The 24158-nt window shown below is 49.9% G+C and overlaps 1 protein-coding gene and 1 long non-coding RNA gene across 3 annotated transcripts in view; both read right to left on the bottom strand.

Moving 5' to 3' along the window:
* Window positions 1-12374: 12374 nt before the first annotated feature.
* LOC122898909 lies at window positions 12375-14049 on the bottom strand. The gene is made up of 2 exons (XR_006383068.1): window positions 13933-14049; window positions 12375-12715 (listed from the first exon to the last, which is right to left on the bottom strand). It is a non-coding gene; the product is annotated as an uncharacterized LOC122898909 (long non-coding RNA).
* A 204-nt stretch (window positions 14050-14253) lies between these two features.
* TSPAN15 (tetraspanin 15) overlaps window positions 14254-24158 on the bottom strand; it is a 48786-nt gene continuing 38881 nt past the window's right edge. Inside the window, exons 4-8 of one of the 2 annotated variants that reach the window (XM_044239670.1) lie at window positions 23546-23641; window positions 21035-21151; window positions 17003-17050; window positions 15550-15666; window positions 14254-15068 (exon numbers count right to left, since the gene is read on the bottom strand). In XM_044239670.1, the coding sequence (XP_044095605.1) occupies window positions 14919-15068; window positions 15550-15666; window positions 17003-17050; window positions 21035-21151; window positions 23546-23641 (528 nt within the window). In that variant the 3' untranslated portion in view covers window positions 14254-14918. The remainder of the gene's footprint in view (window positions 15069-15549; window positions 15667-17002; window positions 17051-21034; window positions 21152-23545; window positions 23642-24158) is intronic. The other variant, XM_044239671.1, reaches the window with a different exon arrangement.

Raw genomic sequence — 24158 nt, 5'->3', positions numbered from 1 at the left:
CATTCAGCAAGGCTGGAGGAGCTGTGAAGCTGTCCGGCCTCCCTGCCTCCCTGTCTGGCAGCTGGCTGCTTCCCCTCCCCCCTGCGCCCCTACCCCTCTCCGTGTGCCCAGCATCTCCCACCGAGGGCTTGGGGGTCTAGAGTCTGAGGTCCCCGAGGTCACCACCACCCACAGCCCGCAGGCCAGTATTGGAAATACTTGATTTTCGGAGTATCCCCCACCCCTGAGTGTGGGTACTTGGATGGGGCGGGACGGAGGGGAGGGGCTAGGCTTCCCAGAGGGAGAAAATGCGCTTAATTCTAAGAAGTTAGGGCGTCTGTCAGGCAGATGGGGAAAGGGCACTGGGCAGGTGCTGGGGCAGAAGTGAGGACACTATGACTACCCTTGGCAGTTTTCCACAGTCCAGAAGCCACGTGGGAGCTATGTTTCCTTGGCCAGACACACGGTGGACACGGTGCTCACTCCTCACCCTCAGCGCTCCTGGCTGGAAACATAGCAGGAGAAAAGGGCTCAGGTTGTATCTAGACATCCACCAGTCCTTCCCCAAGATCTCACCGTTTGGTGTGATCATGCTGGGACTATCACCAGAGCTCCCTGTGGTGGGCAGGATGGTGACTGCCCAAAACTCGTATGTTGAAGTCCTAATCCAAGTACCCCAAAATATGTCCTAATTTGGAAATGGGGTCACTGTAGATGTAATTAGCAAAGACGAGGTCATACGGGAGCAGGGTGGGCCCCTAATGCAGCATGACTAGTGTCGCTATAAACAGGACAAGCACGGACATGAGAGTTCATGCCACTGGCCAGCAGCTACTAGCAGGGAGAGGGGCTGGGAACACATCCTCCCCTCGTGCCTGTGGAAGGAGCCTGGCCCGCCCATGCCTGGATCTCAGACCTCTAGCCTCTGGAACTGTGAGACATCAGTCACGCTAAGGCACCCTGTGTTTGGTGTTTTATCACGTCAGCCTGGCAAACTGCTATGCTCCCTAACTGGCTCCTTGCTGGCCTTGGTCCATCTCCTCGAAGCTGCTGGAGAGGTAGACAGTCGAAACCTGACCTGTCACCCTCCTGCTTCAAAAGTCATCAGTGGTTCCCACCAACTTCAAGGGCAGATTCCAAGGTCTGCTCTAGCCCCGCTTTACACCGGGACACTGTCGCTTCTTCCTTACACCTAGTCCTCTGCCACGTGCGAAGTCTGAATGTGCCCTGGTGTTTCTCACTGTCTACAGTGCTGGAATGTTCCTCCTTTGCCCATTCCACTCGTTCTCTTGAAAGATGCCTGCTCCGTGGTCTAGTGAAACTTTCCAAGACTTCCCTTTCTGGGCGATGAACTTGGTTGGAAGTTACCTGGAGTCAGAATGCCTCATTGCAAATTCCAGCTCTGATGCTTGCTAACTGTGGCTTGGGCAATTTATTTTCCCTCTTCGTCACAGTATCCTCATCTGTAGAGGGGGGCTAATAATAGCTATTATCTCAAAGGGATGGCTGGAGGATTGAATGAGTTGTTGGTAGCTCGTCTCCCAAGATAGCTGCCAATGAAAGCTGGTTCTAGGTAGTCTCCTCCAACATTGAACCTGAGCTGGCCTGGGACTAACAGAACATGGAAAGAGTGTTTCTATGTCAGTTCTGAGCCTCGTCTTCAAGATGACTAGCAGCTCGTGCTCCTTCCCTCTTGGATGGCGTGGCCTTGAGTTGCCACAGACGAGGTCTAGCTCTCCTGCTGAAAGGGGAGCCACCAGAACAGGTTATTGAGGAGGAGGCCTGAGACTACACGGAGAAGGAGCAAGGACCAGCCAGGCCGACATTCGAGAATTGCAGTTGAGCCTCCAAATGATCTCAGGCCCAGCTGTTACTTGATTGCACCTGCATGAGACACTCCAAGGAAGACATGCAGAAGAACTGTCCAGCTGAACCCAGGCATCCCACGGAACTTGAGGGATAATTAAGCCACTAAATTTTCAGATGGTTTGTGACAGAGCAGAAAATAACCAAAGCAGAGTTAAGCAGGTAATAGGCTAGGAACTCTGTCTGGCTCACAGTAAGTGCTGAAGGAGTTGGCTCATTGCCACTTGCCCTAGAATCCATAAGGCTCTTAGAGATAGGGCAAGAGGCCAAAGGAGGAGAAAGGCACAATCAGGACAGGCCCCCTGGGGAAGGCAGTTCTTGATATGGGTTTGGTTGGAGAGCTGATGCCTGGCTTGCTGCTAGAGGTAAACAAACCAGTTGGAGTTCCTTTCTTCCAAAATGGTGCAGAGGTTGGTTTCAAGGTCACTCCCACCATCACTGGTGACCATGATGCCCTGAGCCTTCCATATCTTCCTTACCGACCCCAGTCCTCCATATCCCCATAAGGTCAAGACTTATTCTCCGGAGTATCTCTAAGCCTATGGGTCCTGTGGGGCAGGAACCAGCCCCGGTTAAGTGCTCTTAGTCCTTGGATCCAGGGCTGGTTTCTGAGGGAGGCACTTCAGACACTGAGTTGGCTAACGGGGAAAATGTTTCGGCGGGGAGGAGGTAGGTAGAAGCCCTTAAATCACACCAGATTTTCTATAATAAGTTTAGAAAGCAATCATTCCTTTCATTTATTGTTTGGTTACTCCATAGTACTATTCATATAAGAAAATCAGTATAAATGCTTGATGATTTCCATTTATTTATCAGGTTTTTAGACAAAGAATTGCTTTTCTGTCATCCTTCAAAAGAAACACATTAATTTTGTGGGGTTTTTTTCCTTTCAGTATCATTATGAACTCATGAGTCAAATATCTGATTGATTTCAATCCATTATCATTATTGTCATCCTTGAAACTCAAATTGTCCCATTTTGGCCAGTAGAGACGTCTTTAAGTTGGCTCCTGGGTCCCTTTGATGTAACTTTAACAGTTTGATAAACTCTATCTAGTATAACAAGATGTTCCTGATTCATCTTAGATGTTTCCTATCCTAAACTAGGAATCTTCTGTTTCTCAAAAACCCTGATTTCCTTTCAGGGGAAGTGGGAAGCATTGTAATTCTGGTCCTAGGAATACTCACTGCTGCTGAGTTGGTCATTGTTTCTAGATGTTTTCTGTGGACAGCAATAGGAAATGTAATAAAAATTTTTAAAAGATTTTATTTATTTAATTGACAGAGAGATAGAGAAAAAGAGCACAAGGAGACAGAGCAGAGGGCAGAGGAAGAGAGAGAGAAGCAGGATCTCCGCTGAGCAGGGAGCCTGAAGTGGGGCTCAATCCCAGGACCCCGGAGTCATGACCTGAGCGGAAGGCAGCAACTCAACCAAATGAGCCACCAAGGCGCCCCAAAAATATATAAATATTTTAAGATGAAATACTTCCAACAGTTTCATCCTGGCTCTTCCGATTCAAATCCAACATTACAGAGTCATTATTTAACCTCTCCTGTATTACACCAGTATCTCCTTGGTCCATATCAGGATTCCTAGTTCCCAAAAAGCAATGAAGGATTAGAATAGCGAATAAAGATTTGCTGTACCACACTCAGCGTACACAACAGTATCAGAAGAGCAATCCTATTATTATCACAACTAATGTGATTACTGAAAATGGTTTAAACTATCTTTGCATATGCTCCCACAGTCTTTTCCTGCCCCCATGATCTGTTGCAGATGGTGGAAGGAACACGAGACCAGTGAGAATCAGCCACCCACCAATGAGGAACGTCTGTTTGGATCTTTATATGAGTAAGAAATAAAGTTGTATTGTGTGAAGCCCCTGAGATTAAGGAGGGAGGCTACAGCAGGTAGTATCGCCTTCTTAATACTGTAACCAACTAGAATTTTAGCTGGTTAAAAGCTTGGCGGGGAGCCTGCTTCCCCCTCTCTCTCTCTGCTGACTTGTGATCTCTGTCTGTCAAATAAATAAATTAAATTTTTTAAAAAATTAAAAAAAAAAAAAAAGCTAAAAGCTAAACTGACTCAACCTGGCTGGCTGAGTCAGTAGAGCGTGCAGCTCTTGGTCTTGGCCTTGGGGTGATGAGCTCCAGTCCCACGTTGGGTACGGAGATTACTCAAAAAAAAAAAATCTTAAAAAAATTTTAAATAAAAATAATCTTTTCATCATTGAATTAAGCCAATGAATTAAGATTAAGTGATTACAGCCTATAAAACCTCTACTTTTTGAAATGTATTCTTTGTGACCAAGTAAAGAATACATTTTTGTTAGTGTCTCATATAGTTTGACATGAGACAAAACAATGCCAGATGCATATATAGGTACATACAAGTTGCATTTATGTATGTATATAAGATGCATTTCGGTACAATCTTGTTATTTTAATTATTCAGATCCTCCGCTTCCTTGCATAGTTTTGTCTACCGAATTGTCAGATTCTGAAAACTTTGTATTTAGGTTGCCAGCATGACAGTGGGCTTTTTTCAGTTCCTTGTTTTTCAGCTCTGTAGTTCTGGAAGTCTTTACTCTGCTTACTGAACTGCTGTGTAGTTCAGCACATAAAGGTTTACAACCATCTTATGTTATTCATGGGGAAGAAGTTTCTCTTCTAGAAAGGGTATTGAAATTGATCTATCGACACACTGTAACTAAATCTCCAAACACTGGGCTATGGAATGAAGCCCTCCTGAACTCTGATACATGAGCTTTGGTTCCTTAATTTTAAGTGCTGTGCAATATTCTACTGCAGGAACATATCATCAGGTGTCTTCTCACTCTCTTTTGGTAAACACTTAGGAGTTTCCCCATTTTTCGCATTACAGTGTTGTAAGGGAACTCCTTGTAACCACTCCAAGGGCACCTATGTGAGCATCTCCAGGGCTCGCCCGCCCGTGTACCCAGGGGGGTGTCCCAGGCAGTTGAGGTTCTGGTGTCTGAAGCCCAGCGCCTGGGTGCCTTTACCCTTTATTCTGAAATTCATAAATATTATCACTCTCTCTATAAGCATTGAGGAAAGTTAGGAAGAATTGCCATAAGGTTTACACATTTTCAACTCTACTGGATTCTCTCTTTTCAGTCAAGAATTTACTGCTTTTATAACTTTATTGCCTGTTTCTTTTATTCCCTTCTCCCGCCCCTCCATGTGTGCGCACGCATGTGTGTGCATGTGTGCGCATGTGCGCATGTCTGGTGGAAGGCAGAGAATGCGTGTCTCTCAGGTGAGCGTCCCGTGGCCCTCATCCTTGTCTGTTCTCGGTACTTCTCTGTCCTTAGGCTTTTCCTTTGCATCCTGGAAATGTTTCTCCATCTGGTCCCTTGTATCTTTCATTGGAATTTTACACTTTCCATTCGACTCCCAATTGCATCCAGTGCAAATTTAATCAGTCGCCGTAGTTTTGTTCATCACGGTCTCTCACCATGAACTGCCCTTCCTTCATAGAAGCAGTATTCTCTTGCAACTTATAGAGCCCGAAATACAAACATTCTAATTTTGCCAGTAAAATCTATTGCTGAGGAAGATTATTCTCTGGGTTATGTACTCATTTGCCATCTTCATTGAGCACCTGCTATGTGTTTGTGAGATGCTAGAGTGACAGTGATCATACGACCCAGCCCGAACCCTCTGGTCCTCCTTTCCTCTTTGCTGCACCTTTTTACATGGCCCCATATATTTCTCTTGAGGACTCCTCCTCCAATGAAGTTCTTTCCCCATCCTTTGTCAAAAGCGTGGACTGTCCCAGCTTCCACATGGGACCCTCAGACTCTGAGGGAATCTTCCTCACAGATCTAAGGTGGGAAATGTTGGGCTATGTGGTACTCAGCCCTGCCCCGAGCCAGTATTCTCCACATGTTGGTTCCTCTTCCGGGTGTGAGACCTTGCGCTAATCTTCTAGACAACGTCAGCTGTGAACCTTTGGATGGGATCTGTCTTCTGCTCCCACTGCCCGCTCTCTGATTGGCCAGGTCTTCCCATTGAAATTGGCTCTGAGACCCACGTTTGCTGCCACAGGGTCCAAATGGGTCAGAAGGGATCTCTGCTGTAGGTCCTGTTCTGGAGACTGCCCGGCATCCGCCAGGTCAGCATCAGGAGGACAGCAAAGCCAGTCATAAAACCCCATCCAGGCGGCCCAGCCCCTCATGAATGGCATCTTAGTCTGGGTCCTTGCTAGAAGCTTCTACAAGATCTGCCCCCAGCACAGGCCCAGTTTCTTATGTTGATACAGATACTGTTTTTATTTGTAGCCACTCAGGCTTTTCATTATGTATTGGAAAGGGGAGAGGCAGCCATGAGGAGGAGGGACACAGTTGGAGACGGAGGAAGGACACAGTTGCAGGGAGTGGGAGGGGACACTGTGGCCATCTGAAGGGGGGGCAGGTGGGGTTAAAGAGCATCCTTACCTCTGGCATGACTACTCCCTGAGCCATCACATCTGGAAACCATTAGATGTTCCCTCTGGAGAGGAGGGAGAAGCCCTAAGAGAGACATATATTTGACCAGGTGGACAGCCCTTGGCCTTCTGGGGTTCACAGATGGAAGGTCCTGGGGCCCACTGGGTCCTGGTGGCTTGCCTAGCATGGTTGCCACACACTCCTGGCCATTTCCATTCCCTCAGCGAACACCCACCGTGCACGAGGCAACATTTACTAAGCAACAGGGGAGACGGCATTGTGTGGTGCAGAGCTGAGCCCTGTCTGCCAGCAGAGGAGACCGCCAACAGCAAAATAAATCAGTAAAATAGCGGACACCCTCTGGCCTCTAGCAATCTACACACACAGTCTCCTGTCACACCCCACGGACCTGGCCAGGTGGGAGTAATTATAATTCTTTTCCAGACAAAGGAACTGCCCTCTGGATTGTCTTCACTGGCTCATTCTGACAGTTAAGTCCCTGCCTCCCTCCCCAGGCTCATTCCAGGCCTTTCCGTGGTCCTCTAAATGCAGAAGCTGCCCTTGGAAGGCTGCAGGCTGTGCTGCCTGAGCAAGGGAGGCGTCCTTCTTGTGGAGTCCTGTTTGGGGTTGGGAAGGGGGCAATGGAACCAACAGGTGACCTTGCTCAGATGCAGGCAGAACACAGAGCGATTCAAACGCCAGCTCCTCCCTTTGTTCCACTAAACTGGCCTCTCTAAGCCCTAGTGTCCTCACCTGCAAATCGGGAATAATGAAGCACGCGCCTCATTGCTGTGTCGACTGGACAGGATACCACTTACTAGTGTTGGCATCTGGCCTCAATTTCCAAGCCTATAAAGTAGGGTTGGAAAGTCTCGTCTATGCCAACTTCACAGAATGGTCACTCATTTAACGACTATTTATTGAGCGCCTACTGTATGCAGGCATACAGTAGGTGCTGGTTATGGTATTTTAGGCTCCTTCACCCTGCAGCTCAGTCCTTGAGACGGGATGAGAAGCGCACCCCAGCTACCGCTGCGACCTCCCGCGGCGGTGCGCCCAGGCTCTGAGGGGAGGAGAGGATGGAGGGAGTTCGAGTGCCGGGCTCCAAGTCGCGGCCGGCGGCGCCACCTAGTGGCAACATGCAGCCACGCCGGAAGACTTGTGCCTTCTGTTTTTTGGGGCTCTCAGGACTGCAAATCTGGCTCCCTTTAGGGGCTCACGGAATGTGGGGAGCCAGGAGCCGGTGCCAGAGCCAGCGATCCCATATTATTTATGGGCGCTTCCCAGGCCCCAAGGGATGGTATGCAGAGCAGGGGCTTGGAAGGAGCCAGGCTCTGGGGTTGCCGGCAAATCCTCTTGGCATACAATTCACTAGTCTGGTCTCAGTTTCCTTCAGGCTGGCACAATGCTGTGAGAGCAGAGGCTGCCGGGGGTTTATCCCCCTGCGCGGTGTATCTCCCCAGCTCATCCTTTCCCCTCATCCAGCCACTCTGAGCTGCTACCATGTGTCGGGCACTGGGCTGGGTTGGGGGGAATACCGTGGGGACCAACACCTCTCTGTTGCATTGCATCCAGGACTCTGCCTTACCTCCAGCCTGCCCTGGGGCTCTTCTGGGGCCGAGGGTCTGAAATGCCTGTTTGGAACTCAAGCATGCACAATTTAAAGTGCAGAGGAGTTAGGCCCCTTGGGGACCGCTCTTATTGGGAGCTGATGGAGAAATGTTTCCTGCTTTCATCCTGGGGTGGGGAGAGTTCCCAAACCTTTTGGTGGGGTCTCAGGGGAGTGATCAGCCCCAATGCAGTGGGAAGCAATAACATTCTTGAATTAGCTTTCTCTTCTTCCTTGTCTCTTTTTCCCCTTGTTCCTCACTCCTGTTCCCAAATAAATTACATGTATGAGGCACTGGTCTCGGGTTCAGCTTTCAGGAGAACCCAAGCTCAGACAAGCAGTGAACAAAACACACAAACATTCCCACCTTCACGGAGCATTCACTCTGCTCAGAGACAGGAAATAAGCAAGGCCAACAGGCACAGAGCAGCTCCCTAGTGATAAGGGCTGGGAGAAAGACAAAGCCAGACGGTGGGGGCGGAGGGTGGGGGGCGGCGGGCAGAGAATTAAGGAAGGAGACAGCCATTTTATTAAGGGTGGCCAAGGATCTCTCACCAAGGAGTCGACATTTGACCAGATGAAACTGAGAGCCAGCCTTGCAGACATCTGAGGGCAGAGCTGTCCAGGCAGAGGAAATAGCAAATGCAGAGGTCGGGTGCATTCCAACAGCTGTCAAATCTAGCTCCAAGGTCATTGGCCTAAGCAACCAGAAAGATGGAGTGGTCATTCCCTGAGATGCAGGACAGAAGGACAGCTACAGGTGTGTAAATGCATGTGTGTGCGCATCCGGGCGCCTGTGTGTGTGTGTGTGTGTGTGTGTTTGTATTATGTGTGTGCACATGTGTGTGTGTTTTGTGAGTGTGTATATATGTATTGTGGGGGGCTATGTGTGTTTGTATGTGTATACACACACACACACACACACACAGAGTCAATGAAACATCAACCTTAACAAAAGGAGGGGCGCCTGGCTCCCTCTGAAGAGCATGTGACTCTTGATCTCGGGGTTGTGAGTTCCAGCCCCATGTTGGGTGTACAGATGACTTTAAAAAGATTAAATAAAATATTAAAAAAAAAAGAAGGAAAGCTTGCCACTTGCAAAAACATAGACGGATCTTGAGGACATTATGCTAAGTGAAATAAAGCAGAGAAAGACAACTACTGATATCATATGTGGAATATAAAAAAAACCTAATTTATAGAAACAGAGAACAGATTGGTGGTGGGCAGAGGTGAGGGCGGGAGTGGGTAAAAGGAGTGAAAGGGATCAAAAGGTACAAACTCCAGTTAAATAAGTCCTGGGCAATGTACGGTATGGCACAGAGACTATAGTTAATAATACCATATTGTGTATTTGGAAGGTGCTAAGAAAATAGATCTTAAAAGTTCTCATTACAAGAAGAAATTAACTACGTGTTGTGAGGGATGTTAACTTGATTCATTGAGTTGATCATTTTGTGATATATCCAAATAGCGCATCATCTTGTACCTCCGAAAATAATGTTAGGTATTGCTACATATATGGATATAATGCTATTATAGTGTTATATGTCAGTTATATCTCAATTTTTAAAAAATAGTAAGTGAGGTGATGGATGTGTTAATTAACTCAATGGTGGGGATCCTTTCATAGTGTGAATCAAATCATCACATGGTACACTTTAAACATGTTAGAATTTTATTTCTCAATTATACTTCAATACAGTTGGAAAATAAAGTTATTAATAGAATGAAGAAATTAATAAGCGAAGCTGAAAAAAAAAAGGTGAAGGAGAGGTGAGGAATCGGACAGAGTATGGACACTCTTTCCAAGTGGTTGTGGTGGAAGGAGGAGCAAAAATTGAGGGGTGAATGAATGGAAGTGAGATCAAGAGGCTTGCTTGTTTGTTTCCAGATAGGAATAGCATAGCTTGTTTATACACTCATGAGAATGATCAAGCTGGTTCTTTGAGAAGATCGATAAAATTGATAGATCCCTGGCCCGACTCATTAAAAAAAAGAGAGAAACGTCAAATTTACCAGTATCAGGAATAAGAAAAATGTGATCAGTAGGTATTCTGCAGATATTAAAAGGGTAATAAGGGAAAATTCTGAAAAACGTTATGCCAATGAATTTTATATCCTAGATGAAATGGACAAATTCCTTGAAGGACTAAACTGTCAAGTTCTAGAAAGAAAGAAAGAGAGAGAGAAAGAAAGAAAAATAGAGAAAGGAAGGAATAAAAGAAAAGAAACTAAATAGGCTGATATCCATTAAAGAAATTGAATTTTTTTTTTGAAGATTTCTTTTTTAAGTAATCTCTACATGGGGCTCAAACTTACAACCTCAAGATCAAGAGTGGCATACTCTGCAGACTGAGCCAGCCAGACACCCCAAGAAATTGAAATTATTGTGTAAAATCTTCCTACAAAGAAGTCTCCAAGTCCAAGTAGCTTCATTCCCATCAAACTTTTAAGAAAGAAATAACAACAACTCTACAAAAATCTCCCAGAAAATTGAAAAGGAAAGAATAGTTTCCTGCGAATTCTATGAAACCAGCATTCCTTTGATTCCAAAACCAGACAAAGACATTACAAGCAAATTACAGCCCAACATCCCTCCTGAACATTGATGCAAAAATCCTAAACGAAATGCTAGCCAATCAAACCCAACAATTAAAAAGTGAGTGAAAATTACTTGAGGAATGCAAGGTTGATTTAACATTTGAAAATCAATTGATGTAATTCACCATGTTAAGAAATTTTTAAAAGATGCAGAAAAAGCATTTAACAAAGTCCAATATCCATTCTTGATTTTTTAAAAAAAAGTCTCAGTAAACTAGAAATACAACAGAGCTTCCTCAATCTGATCAAGAGGATCCATGAAAAACCCACATCTAATGTTGTATTTAATAATGAAGGACTCAACACTTTCACTGTAACATCAGGAGTAAGATAAGGACATCTATTCCCACACTTTCTATTCAGCCGTGAATGAAACTAGAGAATCCAGAACAAACTTAAACATCTGTGGACAGCTGACCTTCAGCAAAGGCAAGTTGGTAGAGAAAGGACTGTCTCTCCACACATGGATATTCATCTACCAGATAAATGAATTTTGATCCATACCTCACACCATATAAAAATTTTAACTAAAAAATGGGCCATTGACCAAAATGGAAGTGTTTTACATAACTACAAAACCTCTAAAAGAAAATACAAGAGAAAATCTTTGTGACCCCGTGTTTGGCAAAGATTTCTTAGATGTGAGGGGCACCTGGGTGGCTCAGTAGATTGAGGCTTCTGTCTTCGGCTAGGGTCATGATCCCAGGGTTCTGGGATTGAGCCCTGCATCGGGCTCTCTGCTCAGTGGGGAGCCTGCTTCCTCCCCCTCTCTCTCTGCCTGCCTCTCTGCCTCCTTGTGATCTCTGTCTGTCAAATAAATAAATAAAATCTTTTTAAAAAAAAGATTTCTTAGATGTGATACCAAAAACACAATGCACAAAAGAAAAAAAATGATAAATTGGATTTCCTCGAGTTGAAAACTTCTGCTTTTTGAAAAACACGGTTCAGAGAACTCAAAGATAAGCCATAGATGGGGAGAAAATACTTGCAAATCATCTATCTGCTAAAGAACTTGTATCTAGACTAGAGAAAGAATTCTTAAACCTCAGTAAGAAAACTAACAATACAATTTTGAAAGAAAGATTTGGACAGATACTTCAAAGAAATTAGTGGATGGCGAATACATCCATGAAAAGATATTCAACATGGTCAATTATTGAGGAAATGCCAACTAAAACCACCAGGAGGTATCATCACACACTCACACCAAATACTGGCCGGGACATGGAGGAACTGGGACTCCAGCATGGCTGGTGGAGATAGAAAATCATGCAACCGCTTGGGAAAATATTTTGGCAGTTTCTTGTAAACTGAACGATTTGGCTAGTCTACTCCCAGATATTTACCCAAGAGAAATGAAAGGGTATGTCTATATGAAGACATGTACCTGAATGTTCCCAGCAGCTTTATCTGTAATAACAACAACAAAACCCTGAAAGCAACACAGATGCCCATCAGTAGGTGAATATTAAATAAACTATGGCACGCCCATTCAATGGACTATCGATGAGCGATAAAAGGAATGTACCATGGATATGTGCTCCAAAGTGAGCAAACCTCAAAATAATGATGTCGTGTGGAAGAAACCCCACACTGTATAAATCCACCGATATAAAATGTTATACAGAATACTGTACAGAAACGGAAAGCAGACCCATGATTGCCTCAGGGGTGTGGTGGGGAAGGCTGTAAAGAAGGCATCCCCAGGGGGCAAGAGAAAATGTTTTTAGTGTGATGGCCACGTTCATTAACTTGATTGTGGTGATGGTTTCCTTCGTGCTGTGTTTGTCGCTTTAACCAAGTGTGGTTTATTTTCTGTTGAGTACACCTCAATAAACTGTTAAGAAAATAAGTCTGGGGAATATCGTACTTGGAATTTTTATTCAAAGCCAGTCTTCCCAAATGCAGTTGATTGTTTTGTTTTTCTTCTAGTTATATAACCAAAAAAAGTCTGAAATTAAAGCCTACACATCTCCACCAGTTCCGGGACTGTTGTGGGCTGCAACAATGTGGCCATTTTCTGTAGGCACTGAGGTGAGGGAAAAGGATTCGTCTGGAATGTCAGTCTTCCATTCTTGTGAGATGAGGAGTCAGGAGGATGGTGTTGGCCATGAGCACTGAAAGTGCAATAGAAGCATCCCAACCACAGGACGGAAAAAGTCCTCTCTGTGTGTCCCGTTTTGCTTTCTGCAGAGGTAAGTGGCTGAGGTTTGGAAGAAAAAGAGCAAAGTGTCGGATGGAGCTCAGCCATCTGTGGCCACACACCCATGACCCCTCCCCCACGTCGCGGCTGTGTTGGGTAGGGGGGTGTCTGCACACGGTGGAGGAAAGAGGGAGGACAAGGTGACCAGTGGTGTTTGGGTTCCAGCGTCACATGACTTCAGATAAACACACTCAGGGCAGTCCCCAAGTTATTCAGTGTCTCTGCCATCTTGTCACCCCAAAGGCAACTGCCTCCCCACTCTGTGCCCAGAGAGAATCCTCAGAGAATTAGCCAGAGCCAGACAGCCGGGAGGCCACCAGCCAGATGCAGAGTGCAACCTGGCCTTGTGTGGATAGGTCAAAATGGGGACCAGGAGGAGGTTCCAGGAATAGCTGCAGGGGCTACCATGCACAGGGACAGCTGCACTAGCAACCTTCGGGGCTTTGCACACCCAGTGGCACACCTGTGTCCACACAGGGTGACAGAGGCAATAGAACAGAGGGACCGAACACCAGGGAGAGTCCACCTGGGTTCCCATCATGGCTTTGTCACCGGCCAACCAGATGCTTCGGGCAAGTCCCTTAACATGCCTCAGTCTCTCCATCAATAAAATGGACATAATGAGAGTGATAACCGCACATGGTCGTGAGACTCAAAGGAGCCGGTGAGATGTTTACACGAGCTCCCAGCACAGAGATCGCTGATGGATGTGTTTGCTATTGTTACATCAATCTGTGCTTTGACAAACCCCTGTCCTGTCCTTTCCCATACCCATCAGACAACTCCAGTCCCTACACACCGCCAACCAAACATCCGGCCACTTAGCTTCTGGGGTGATGGGCAGCTCCCTAACACCCTCAGACGAGTTCTTCATGTCTGGGGGCTCCTGCTGTTTATTGCTATTGTTCTGACTACTAAGAACCTCCCAGGAAATCGGGGACCCAAGTCTTGGGGCAAGAAAGCTTGGGTGGGCAGACCAATGCAGGTCCCGCCATGTCCAGCAGGGGGCGATGGGCACCAAGCTTTGTTGGGCATTGTGCATTCTTCCACCTATTCCCCAGAACCAAGAACCACCCCACCCCCAACACTGCGCGCTGTCAGAGAGAGAGCCTCTCAGGTTCCCAAACTGTGGGTGGGTTTGCGGGCCCAGCTCCTTCCCACACCCCTGACTTTCCTAGTTCCCATCAGCCCCACTTCCCAGAAGAGGAGCCTCTTACCATTGGTGGCTTTGCCTCAGTTTCCCAGTGTGTAAAATAGGTGTGGCTGTCTTTGCCCTCTCCAGAGATTTCCCACAGGTGAATCCCTAGCAGGAAGGACAGGCTGTCAAAAGCAACACCGAGAATGGGAGAGGCCATTCCAAACCCGGAGCAGGCAGCCTCCAGCCAGCTGCCCACCCCCCTGGGCCGCAGGGTCCCAAGCCATCCCAGATCTTGGTCCCAGGGTGCCCCTTTCAATCCTTGCACCAATGAGGGGTTTCCCAGCCCAAGTGGAGGACTTCCCCACCCTCTCCTGACCCAAACAGCACAAATGAAACACCATAATAAAAAATCATGTCTTTATTGCTTGATTAATAAACTGACTTGGAGAGGCAAGAGTGGGGTGTGCGCCGAACCACCCAGCTTTGATTAGTCAGAAACTCCTGTTAACTGTGTACAAAATGAATGTTACAAAAATCAGGTAGAAAACAGGGTCAGCAAAGCAGCAGTCTTGGGGTGGGCTCAAGGTCCCTGGGAGGCTGTGAGATGGGCCCAACTTGGCCTCTGGGGTGTGGCTGAGGGGCTCCAGGGCCCTGAAGGGGCCACACACACACCCTTCCCTACACAGCACATATGGTCTCTTCCGTCCTCGCTTATGCATTACTACAAAATTACCCTCAAAGGGGCATAAACACCACAGGCCATGGCATTGCCAGAAATGAAACGGGCCCTGAGCTGAGCAATGAGCACCCCCTTCCCCAGCGGCCTGGCCTGGAGAAGGGGTGCCCTTGATCCCCATGCCAAAGAGGGTGGGCAGGCACAGGACCTCAGAGCTGGGGAGGGGCTCCACTCCCCAGAGAGGCAGTGGCTGTGGGAGGCCTGAACAGGCCACCAGAGCCAACACAGCCGTGGTTCCGGCCAATGTGTAGGGAGAATATCCACAGTCCCTTCCGGCCCCTGCGCAGAGGCCCGAGCGGTGTGGTCCTGGCACCGTCCGGACAGGGGCGCTAATTGGGGTAGCACATGCAGCACCCCGTGCCTGCCGCCTCCACGCTGGGCTTGGCGCCTGGCCCCAGAAGTCCGTCGGTGACAGAGTGCTCCATGATGATGTCCTCCACCCGGGTGATGTACAGGAATGTCAGCAGCACCCCCAGAAACTGAGGAGCAAGGGCAGGGCAGGTGAGACCCAGCTGGGGATCTGGGTGGCTCTGGCAGCCCCCAGCCCAGGCCCTTCTCTACCCTCCCAGGAAATCCCAGAGACCCTCCCTGTACCCCATCAGCAGAGGCCCCACCATTCTGGGACTCCTCTCTCCACCCCGGCTCTGCCATTCATTATCAAGGGGGCCTTGGGCAAGTCACTTAACCTTGCCAAGCCTCAGTTTCCTCCTCTGTGAAATGGGCATGATAATAGTACCTACCTCACTGGATTGAAGATGGCGGTGCCTACGAAGCACTTGGAAGAGCTTTATAAGCAAACTCTTGTCATTGGTACTATCCTTCTGGCCCTCCAGCCCAGACCGATGGTAAGAGAGCCTTCGTCGCCCCGCCCTCTCCGAACCGACACCTTGCTCACCATTCCACTTCCAGCTTGCTCCCCGGGGGGGACAGGGTGGGGCAGGGCGGGGGGGGGGAGCCCACCTGGGGGAGCAGGATGCCCAGCAGGAGGCCCGCCATGATGGTATAGTTGTCCATGAACCAGATGAGCACGGCGTTGGTGCAGCCCCGCACGTAGATGACGTCCTGCACGCTGAGCCGCTGCTCGGGGAGGAGGAGCCTGGCTGACCCGCTCGCCTGGCAGAGCCCCAGCCCCAGCCCCGCGGCTCGCTCCTCGTCCACGCAAGTCCCTCAACCTGTCTGAGCCTCGGTTTCTCACACGCAGTAGGAGCAGATGGCTCCAGACCACTGGGTATCCATGGCGGTAGCGTCCCCTAGAGAGCACTGAGGACATGGTGGTGGCACTTGTGGCTGGCACGGCAGCTGGGTTTGGGGACTTGGGGGATGCGGAGCTAAGGACAATTGTACTGCACAAACAACTGCCCTGCCCCCCTGCCTCTCAGAAGTTGGCTGGGGCATCCAGATGGCTGAAAACCCATCCAGAATTACCTGAGCCGAAAGGACAACTCCAGGGACTCATAAACACCGAAGTGTTTTCTGCGTGGTTTTGCCACGTGCAGATACACAGCACACACACGTACATACACTGTATGTAATTTTGCAGAAATACTACTAAAGAATATACATTCAAGAATTATTATATTGTGTTTGGAATTTTATCAAGAATTGTCTGCCATTTTAAAGATCCGGTCCTCGGTCCTCGGCAAAAATAATGCCCCTGGTGTTGGCCGTACCAGCATGGCTCCCCCTCCCCCTTGCCAGCTGCCCCTGTGGGGCAAACCCTTCCCTGCTTTGTGGTGTGCTCCGTTGTATCTAATGCTGGAGCATTTCCATGTGCAATATGCTATCTGATTGCAAATTGTTCTATTTCTCCTTTGATGTCAGATCTGTCACTTGTTCTGAAATTAGGTGTGTAGGCAGATTATGTTATCTGTGAATTTCGAGATAATTAACTAGGGCATTACCAGATGACTATTATAAAATCTGGCCTTTGGGTCTGTTGGCTTGAGAACCTCTGCTAGTCCACGACTCTCCAACAGAAATAGGGGTCAGAAGCACCTGCGTTTCTAAACATGTGTGCCTAACAAGTTCCCCGTGCTACTGTCACCGCTGTTTTGGGGACCTCACTTCAAGAACCACTAGTCACAGGCATCTCAAGTCGTTGTGATTTTTAGTTCCCTTCTCAGCACCACCAGCGGGGTGCTGGGCTAAGGCAGGCTGGGCTGGGCAGGACTGGGCACATGGGGATGCAGGGTAGGGTGACGGTATGGGCAAGGGCTCGGTGACCTCCCACAGGCAGGCCACAGTAGGTGCTCAGCAAACACAGCCAGGCAGGCTCTCCCAGCCTGGGGGGTTCTTGGCTCCCTGAGTCCCCGACTCCAAGCCAGGAGCCGGCCCCCCACCCCCCTGCCCATCCCTCTGGGGATGGGACAGGAAGAGCAACTTTTCTCAAGGAAAGAGACTGCAAAGACATTACCTCCTTGTCAATGGTTTTGTAGCCGCACATGGTGTTGACCACTTCTGTCTGAAACAGAAATGGGTATTAGCTGCCACTTACATCGTGCTTACTGCGAAGGACTGTTGTTCTCCCCTTTTCCCAGGACCTGGTCTGCAGGCAAAATAACCTCCCTCCACCTAGACTGTACTCCAGGTGCCCTCAGACCCAAATCCACCCAGGGTCCACTTAACACTGCTCAGCTTTTGTGGTTCCTCTAGGCGATGCATGCAAAGCCCATGGAGAGGGTCAGGCCCGGGAAGCAGGTGCATAACAGAATGACAGGGAACTGTGTTTTCTACCCTACGTGTCTGCTCTTCCATTCATCGACTGAACAAATATTAATTGGGCACCCGTTATGTACCAATCACTGTTCTTAGGTGTTGGGAATGTATGAGAACCAAGGAAAGTCTTTGCCTTCACAGAACTTACATTCTAGAAAGGGAGACTCCCAATGAGCATAATAAGTACGTAGACAATATGGGTAGAGGAGTAACCACGTGGCAATGTGCTTCCCAGCCCTCGAGGCAGGGTCCCTGTCCTCAGGCCGAGACCCTCCTCCGAAACCACCTCCCCTGCCAGAAGAGCCCCCTCCAAGGAGGGGGATAAGAGGCATCCATGGTCTTTCCAAAGGTAAAGCCTGCCTGGATGTGCCCAGAACCGAACTCTCCAGAGTCTCTGCTGAAGCTTCCCAGGCCCCGACAGCAGCTCTGCTCTGAGGCTGCTCTGCGGCCTCGTCCATCTGGCACAGGGTCAAGGTCAAGAAGAGGACTCCTGAGCAGCCCAAAGATGGACACAGCAAAGTTCATGAGGGCTCTTCATGTGTGCTTCCTCTCGCTCTGGCCCAAGGTTGATGAGCTGGGTTATCGGAGGTCTGGGAAGTGAGTGGAAAGGGGAAGAGAGAGCCCTGGAGGGACAGGCCCCCAGAGGGTTACCAAAAATGAGCGAGTGGAGAGCTCTACAAACTGGACACAAGAGCTCAGAGGCAAGCTGTCGGAGACTGTTTAATGGAGCAGCAAACTGCCTTCCATACCAAGTCTTGGGGACATCAGTCAGTGTAAACAAGTTTCATAACCCTGTGTGAACTCCCTTGCTTCAAATCCTCTGTGGGAAGCCAGGTACATTCCCTTTAAAGCTGAGAGCTAGGGGGTAAGGGTGACTTTCCTGGAGGGACTGGTTTGCCTTCTTCTGTTGAATGGTCAGAGCACATCTCCCTTTTTCCTCTGGCTGCGAGGAAGCTCTAAACCACCAAGCACAAGACTTTAGCTTCTGATTTTTTTAAATTTCCTTTTTGTTCTCCTATGTATTTCCTGTGTGTTCATTCAGATCTGTAGCTAACTGAAATAGTGGACAGTAAATACACACATTCTATGAAGGCAGGAAACACAGATTCTATGAAAGCAAGAAACATCCTCTTTTCTATTTAGACAAAATGATGGTGGGATTTTGAGAGAACCAGAGATAACCCACCTCATGGTCCCATCCAGACGCCAGCTTCACGGTCCACTTCTCTGCAGGGGGAATCCGTGCTTATACTCCCGGCCTGGACTTCTCCCCCAAACTCCAGCCCCCTATATCCAAGTGCCTTTTTGACCTCCCTGCTGGAAAATCACAGAGGCTCCGTAGACCTGCCTCCCTGCTGTCCCCTCTCAGGCAATGGCAGCCCCGTCTTTTCTTGTGGCTTGGGCCAAAACCTGCAGTGTTCTCCTTGATTTCTCTCTTTCCCCCACCTCCTACATCTGATCCATCTGCAAATCCTGTTGGCTTATATTTAAAACAAAGCCAGAATCGAACCAAGTTTTCCCACCTCCACTAAGCCTCTGGTGTGGGAGACACTGGGAGGAGCTTCCCAGAATCACCCAAAATGTGAAAGCACAATTGGGAGGAGCCTTAGCTGTCAGTCCCTTGTGGTGATTGTCACATGTGGTTGTTGTTTTAGGTGTCAACTTAGCTGGGCCTTGGGGTGCCCAGATTCTTGGTCAAACATTATTCTGGGTGTTTCTGTGAGGATGCCTTTCAATAAGATTAACATTAAATCAGTAGACTGAGTAAGGCAGATTACTCTCCCTACAATGGTGGGCTTCAACCAATCAGTTGAAGGCCAGGTAACAGGGAATTCTTCTGCCCCTCCCCCAAGTAACAGGGAGTTCTTCCTGCCTGACTAGCTGCAGACCTAAGCTGAAGCACTGATCCTTCCTGGCTCTTGAGCCTGCCAGCCTTTGGACAGGAAATACACCATCCGTTCCCCTGGTTCTCAGGCTGTGGGACCCAGACTGGAGCCACACTGGATACCCAGCTGGTTGATTCCTCCTACAAACCAGAATCTCTGCTTGCCCCAGAATCTCAGAGCCTACTTCCCTGACAGTCTGACCTGACATGGACCACTGTGCCAGCTCCTAACCAGACTCCCCATGTCTACCTCTGCCCCTCACAGCTGTCAGAGTGACCCTGAGGTAAGGCCTCAGTCAGATCTGCCACTCAGCTACCAAAGCCCTTCATTTGACTCCCAGGCACTCGCGGGAATACCAAAGTCCTGACCATGCCTTCAGGATACTTGGGTCCTCCCTGACTTAATTTGCTACTTTTCTGCTCCAGCTGAAGCTATGCTGTTTCTGCAACACACCAGGGCAATTCCCACCTCAGGGCCTTTGCACTTGCTGTTCTCTTTGCCAGGAATGCCCATCCTCCAGATATATCTGGCCTCTCCCTTTACTTCCTTCAGGGTTTTACTGAGCACCTACGTTCTCAGTGTCTGAAGTTGCAGTCTTCCACACCCCTGCTTTTTCTCCTTAGCCTTTACTACCTTCAAGCATCCTATCTGTCCCTTATTGCTTGATTTCCTCAGTCTTCCTGACTAGAACATCAGTTCCATGCAGGCAGAGGGTCCTCCATGTATTTTCTGCACCCCCAGAGCCTAGAATCACATGGCACATAGTAGGTCCTCAACAAACATCCATTGAATGAATGAATATACATAGGGCTTGACCTGGACAGCTTGCCTTGAGCATTCAGGTGTCACTGCCCTATGTCTACCTCTAGGTGATGAAGGTGATGAAGTTCAGAATCACCCACCATGGGCTTCTCTGAAAAGGCTGGGTCCTTCACCAGCATTCCCCCCTTCCCAGAAAGTTACCCTAAAATGGCAGCTAAAATTCCCAAACAAACCTTCCCTCCAGGCCCAGGCTTTTTTAGGGCTGGTGCACTTGGCCCTGGCTCCCTGACTCATGCGGGGGGTCCCCCCACCCTCACTGGCAGCTGCTTGGTTTACAGAATCCAGGAGTGGGCACAGAATGGTAGAGATGTTCAAAAAGAAATTTTCCATGACTGTTCAGGGCATGAGTAATTTGCGAAGCTCGCCACCTCATTCCAGTCCAGAAACCAGGCGGTTTCGATAGACGTTAGTTAAACACAGAGGACTGACGAAGCCCATCCTTTGTAAGTGGTGACTACAGAGAACCAGGCTCCCAAGTAGCCATGGAGGTGACAGCACTGAGCGGGGGGGTCCTGCTGGGGAGGGGTTGTGGCTGGCATAACATCTCACACCCCTTCCCAGGTGCCTCCCAGCGAGGGCTGAGGAGCCCGCCGCCCCGCGAGGCCTCCCTGGTGGGGACCCATCTCCCCGCCTCCACGTAAGGGTCTGGAGCACATTTCCCACGATGGCGGCCTGTATCTCATTCCAGCCCCGCCAATCCTAGGCCGGGCAGGCACCTAAAGCTTTGGTGTCCCAACTTCTTCACCTGTGCGGTGGATAAAAAAAAAGGATCGACCCCACGATGCTGTGGAAGGAGCTAAGTGAGTTCCCACGCCTAGAGAGCCTAAAACAGACCTGCACATGGCAAATGTTCAGTAGCTAGTAATGACTGCGGCTAGCAAAGACGACCTTCCCTGCCCCCACCCCCAGATGTACCCCTTCCTGTGACCCTGGAGGCTCTGGACGCCTTGGCAATAATCACTGCCTCCTGCCCACCACCCTTCCTAAAGGGAGAGAGGTATCTGACGGGTGGGGGTGGGTACCGTGTTTCTGACGCAGCAGGTGTAGGGAACCCCGCAGGCCAGGGGTCCCGGGGCATTGCAGTCATGGTACTGGTTTTTGCTCCAATCCCGGTAGTCTTCCCCGCCACAGCACTTGAACTGAGGGGAAAGCAAGCAAGGAAGGGGGCTGCCGTCACCGCCGAGGCCTTGGGCGCACACCAGGAAGGGGACCCACCAGGAGACCCTGCGGTTTCTGATCGGGTCACTGGGGAACTGGAGGTGGTAGTTGTCAGCCAGGTGCCCAAGAGGTAGGGAGCACCCCGTCACTGGAGAGGCATGCAAGCCAAGGCTGGGCAGCCTCTCGGAGATTTACTGGGCAAGGGGACTAGATATTGGAGGGAAAGTCCTCCCTTGACATCCCCATCTTCATGTCCCATGGCACCTGCTCAACCCTTGAAGGTCCCAGAGACTAGGATTCTATGGATGCCCATAGCCCTGTGGCCCCTATGTCACAGCCACCCATCAGCTCTTAGCACAGGAGAACACACACTTCACGTCCTGCCATAGGCTCGGGACCAAAGGGTGGCAAGGAGGCCCTCATTTTCACCTTAGCTTAGCTTCTCCCCCTGCACTGGTGCCAGTGCTCTGGGAAGTGGTGACTCCACTGAGGGGCTGATGGGCGCCAGGCATGATGGTGGGCACTGGAGTGACAAGGGTGAGCCAAAGTGACACGGCCGTGGCGGACAGGCTCCGTTGGGGAGACGGAGTAACCACTACATGGAAAGGTCAGTGGTAGCGCCATGCGCCAGGGGCATGGGAAAGGAGGAGAGGGGAGCTGGGGGGCGGCTGTGTGTTGGGAGGTCAGGAGAGGCCCCTCTGAAGAGATGACATTTAATCTGAAACTGGAACAGCAGGAAAAAGCCAGTCAACAGTGCATGGGCCCTGCACATGTGGGCTGAGCTGTAGGGGGTAAGTAGCACGCAGAGGCTCATGTGTTGGGAGCAGGGTGAGCAAGAGGGGAGGGATGAGGTAGAGAGGCTGGCCCTAGCCATACCACGCGAAGCCTAGTCAGCCAGGATAAGTAGGGAGCCGGGATTGCATTCAGAGTGATAGGAAGTCATGGCAGGTTAGCTAGGGGAGTGACAGGGTCACAGGTCCCAGAGAAACACAAACCAGACAAGACACCCTTCCAGAGTCCCCACAGTGCCCTCTGGCTGTCAGCTCTTAGGACCTAGCAGTGCCTCCCCAAGCTGCGGTTCAAAGGGCATTTGTTTTGAGTTCAAGAGTCAAGAGACCAGAGATCAAATCCTCATCCTCCCATTCTTAGCTGTGTGACTTTGGGCAAGTTGACCAGCCTCTCTGGGCCTCAGATTCTCATCTACCAAGCAGGAAGAGCCCTGCCGGCCTTGCACAGCTGAGCTGAGGATACTGACGTCAGGCCATGCGTGAAGCATGCATCCTGGGGCCTGGCACCGAGCATGAGTCACCCCCCCCCCATCCCACCCTGGGAGAAATGAAATCCCCAAGCCAGGGGAACGCTGGTTCCAATAAAAACATCACACTTCATCCAGCGGCTGGAGCTGGCCGACACACCCTTGGCAGAACGGGGCTTCCCAGCAGCTGCACCTGTTGTGACTACAGTGAAGGCCTGAGCCAAGGGAGTGGCCACTGCGGGTGGCCATGGGCATGGGGAGATGTGGTTCCCCCTGGGGACGGGCCCAGGAACCAGGCCCACTGCAGCCCCCTAGACTGTGTCCCAGGAAGCGCCACCAGGGCTGAGTCTTGCCTAGGAGAACACGGCGGCGGTGCTCACCAGTCTAGGGGCAGGTACCCACCCCCTGATTCTGATGAGACCCTGAGGCTCAGAACCAAGTGAGACTAATATGCAGAAGCCATCAAGGGCAGGGCCAGTCTGCCACTGCTGTTATTATAACGCCACAGATGCGGCGGGTCTTGGGGGAGGGACAATGTCCCCAAAAGATGATCATTGCACCGAAAGAAGTGTTATGGAAGAAAAGGGGAAGTCATGTTCTGTTCCCCAGTGCAGGGGGAAGTGGAATCAGGGAAGAGTGCTCTCTAGCTCAGGGCTGTCCCTGATGTGCAGGGAGTAAGCTCCCCATCACTGAAGGGACTCAGCATAAGGTCTCTGAACTGGGCAGCTTGGAGGTCTTTCTCCGTCCCCTCAAGGAAAGAGGATCTTAGGCCACTGGAGAAGTATACCCTGGGACCATACAAGGTAGCTTGTAGTTAGAGTGGACCTTATTATTTATATATTTATTTATTTTGATGGTGGGGGGGATATCTATGTGACTAAAGGGAGGTAGGGAGCATAAGGACCTCTGGGCCAGGCACGTGGATAGAGGACTGGTTGAGAAGGTCAGGCCCCACCCTTGGTGCCCATCCATGCCCCCGCCATTACCTCCCAACTTAGCCAGCCCCTGCTTTGGGAATGGATAAGCCACTGTTCCCTATCCCCTGCCCTCCTGAGTGAGGTCCCGAGCTGGGGGACAAGGGCATGGCAGGTGCATCTCTGACCCAGAGCATCTGGCTCACCTTCTTCTGAACAAAGTCCATGATGTTTTTGAAGTCCAGATCGTCATAGTAGTTCTCGATTCCTCTTCGAATGTTGTCATTCAGAAAGTCGATGGTCTATTTCGATGGAGACATTATGAACGAAACAGACAACCCCCGACCCCCTCAAGGTCCAACCCAAGAGTTCCCAGAACTCAGGACTAGAAGAGATTGCTCACAAGCCCAAGTAGCCCCCACCCCACCTGCACTACCTTTCTGCCCACACACCCTCTCCGGACCCCAGCGCCCATCGATGCCTGGGTCCCTTTGCCATGTCTGAGCAGGACTGATTCACCTCCTTTCCTATACAGATCAGAGAGCTCAGGCCCCAAGAGATGGGGCTCTGCCTGGGGAAGCAGCCACACCCAGCTGGGACTTGGCTGGCCCGGGTCCCCGCCTGGTGCCCTTTCCACTGCCAAAAGACAGGCCTGAGCTGAGACTGTCCTCCAGACCCCCTCTCTGCTCTTCTCAGCTATCCAAACTCTTGTGTCATGGATAAGGAAACCGAGGCCCAGAGAGGGGGCCTGACTCTCCCAGGGCATGGCAGGCTGGTTAGGGGCCTGGCCGGGACTGGAAATCAGCTCTCCTGACTTCC

Source organism: Neovison vison, chromosome 2 (assembly GCF_020171115.1).
Source record: "Neovison vison isolate M4711 chromosome 2, ASM_NN_V1, whole genome shotgun sequence".
Classification (NCBI taxonomy): domain Eukaryota; kingdom Metazoa; phylum Chordata; class Mammalia; order Carnivora; family Mustelidae; genus Neogale; species Neogale vison.
The sequence above is the reverse complement of the archived record's forward strand: the minus strand, read 5'-3'. Positions and strand labels throughout refer to the sequence as shown.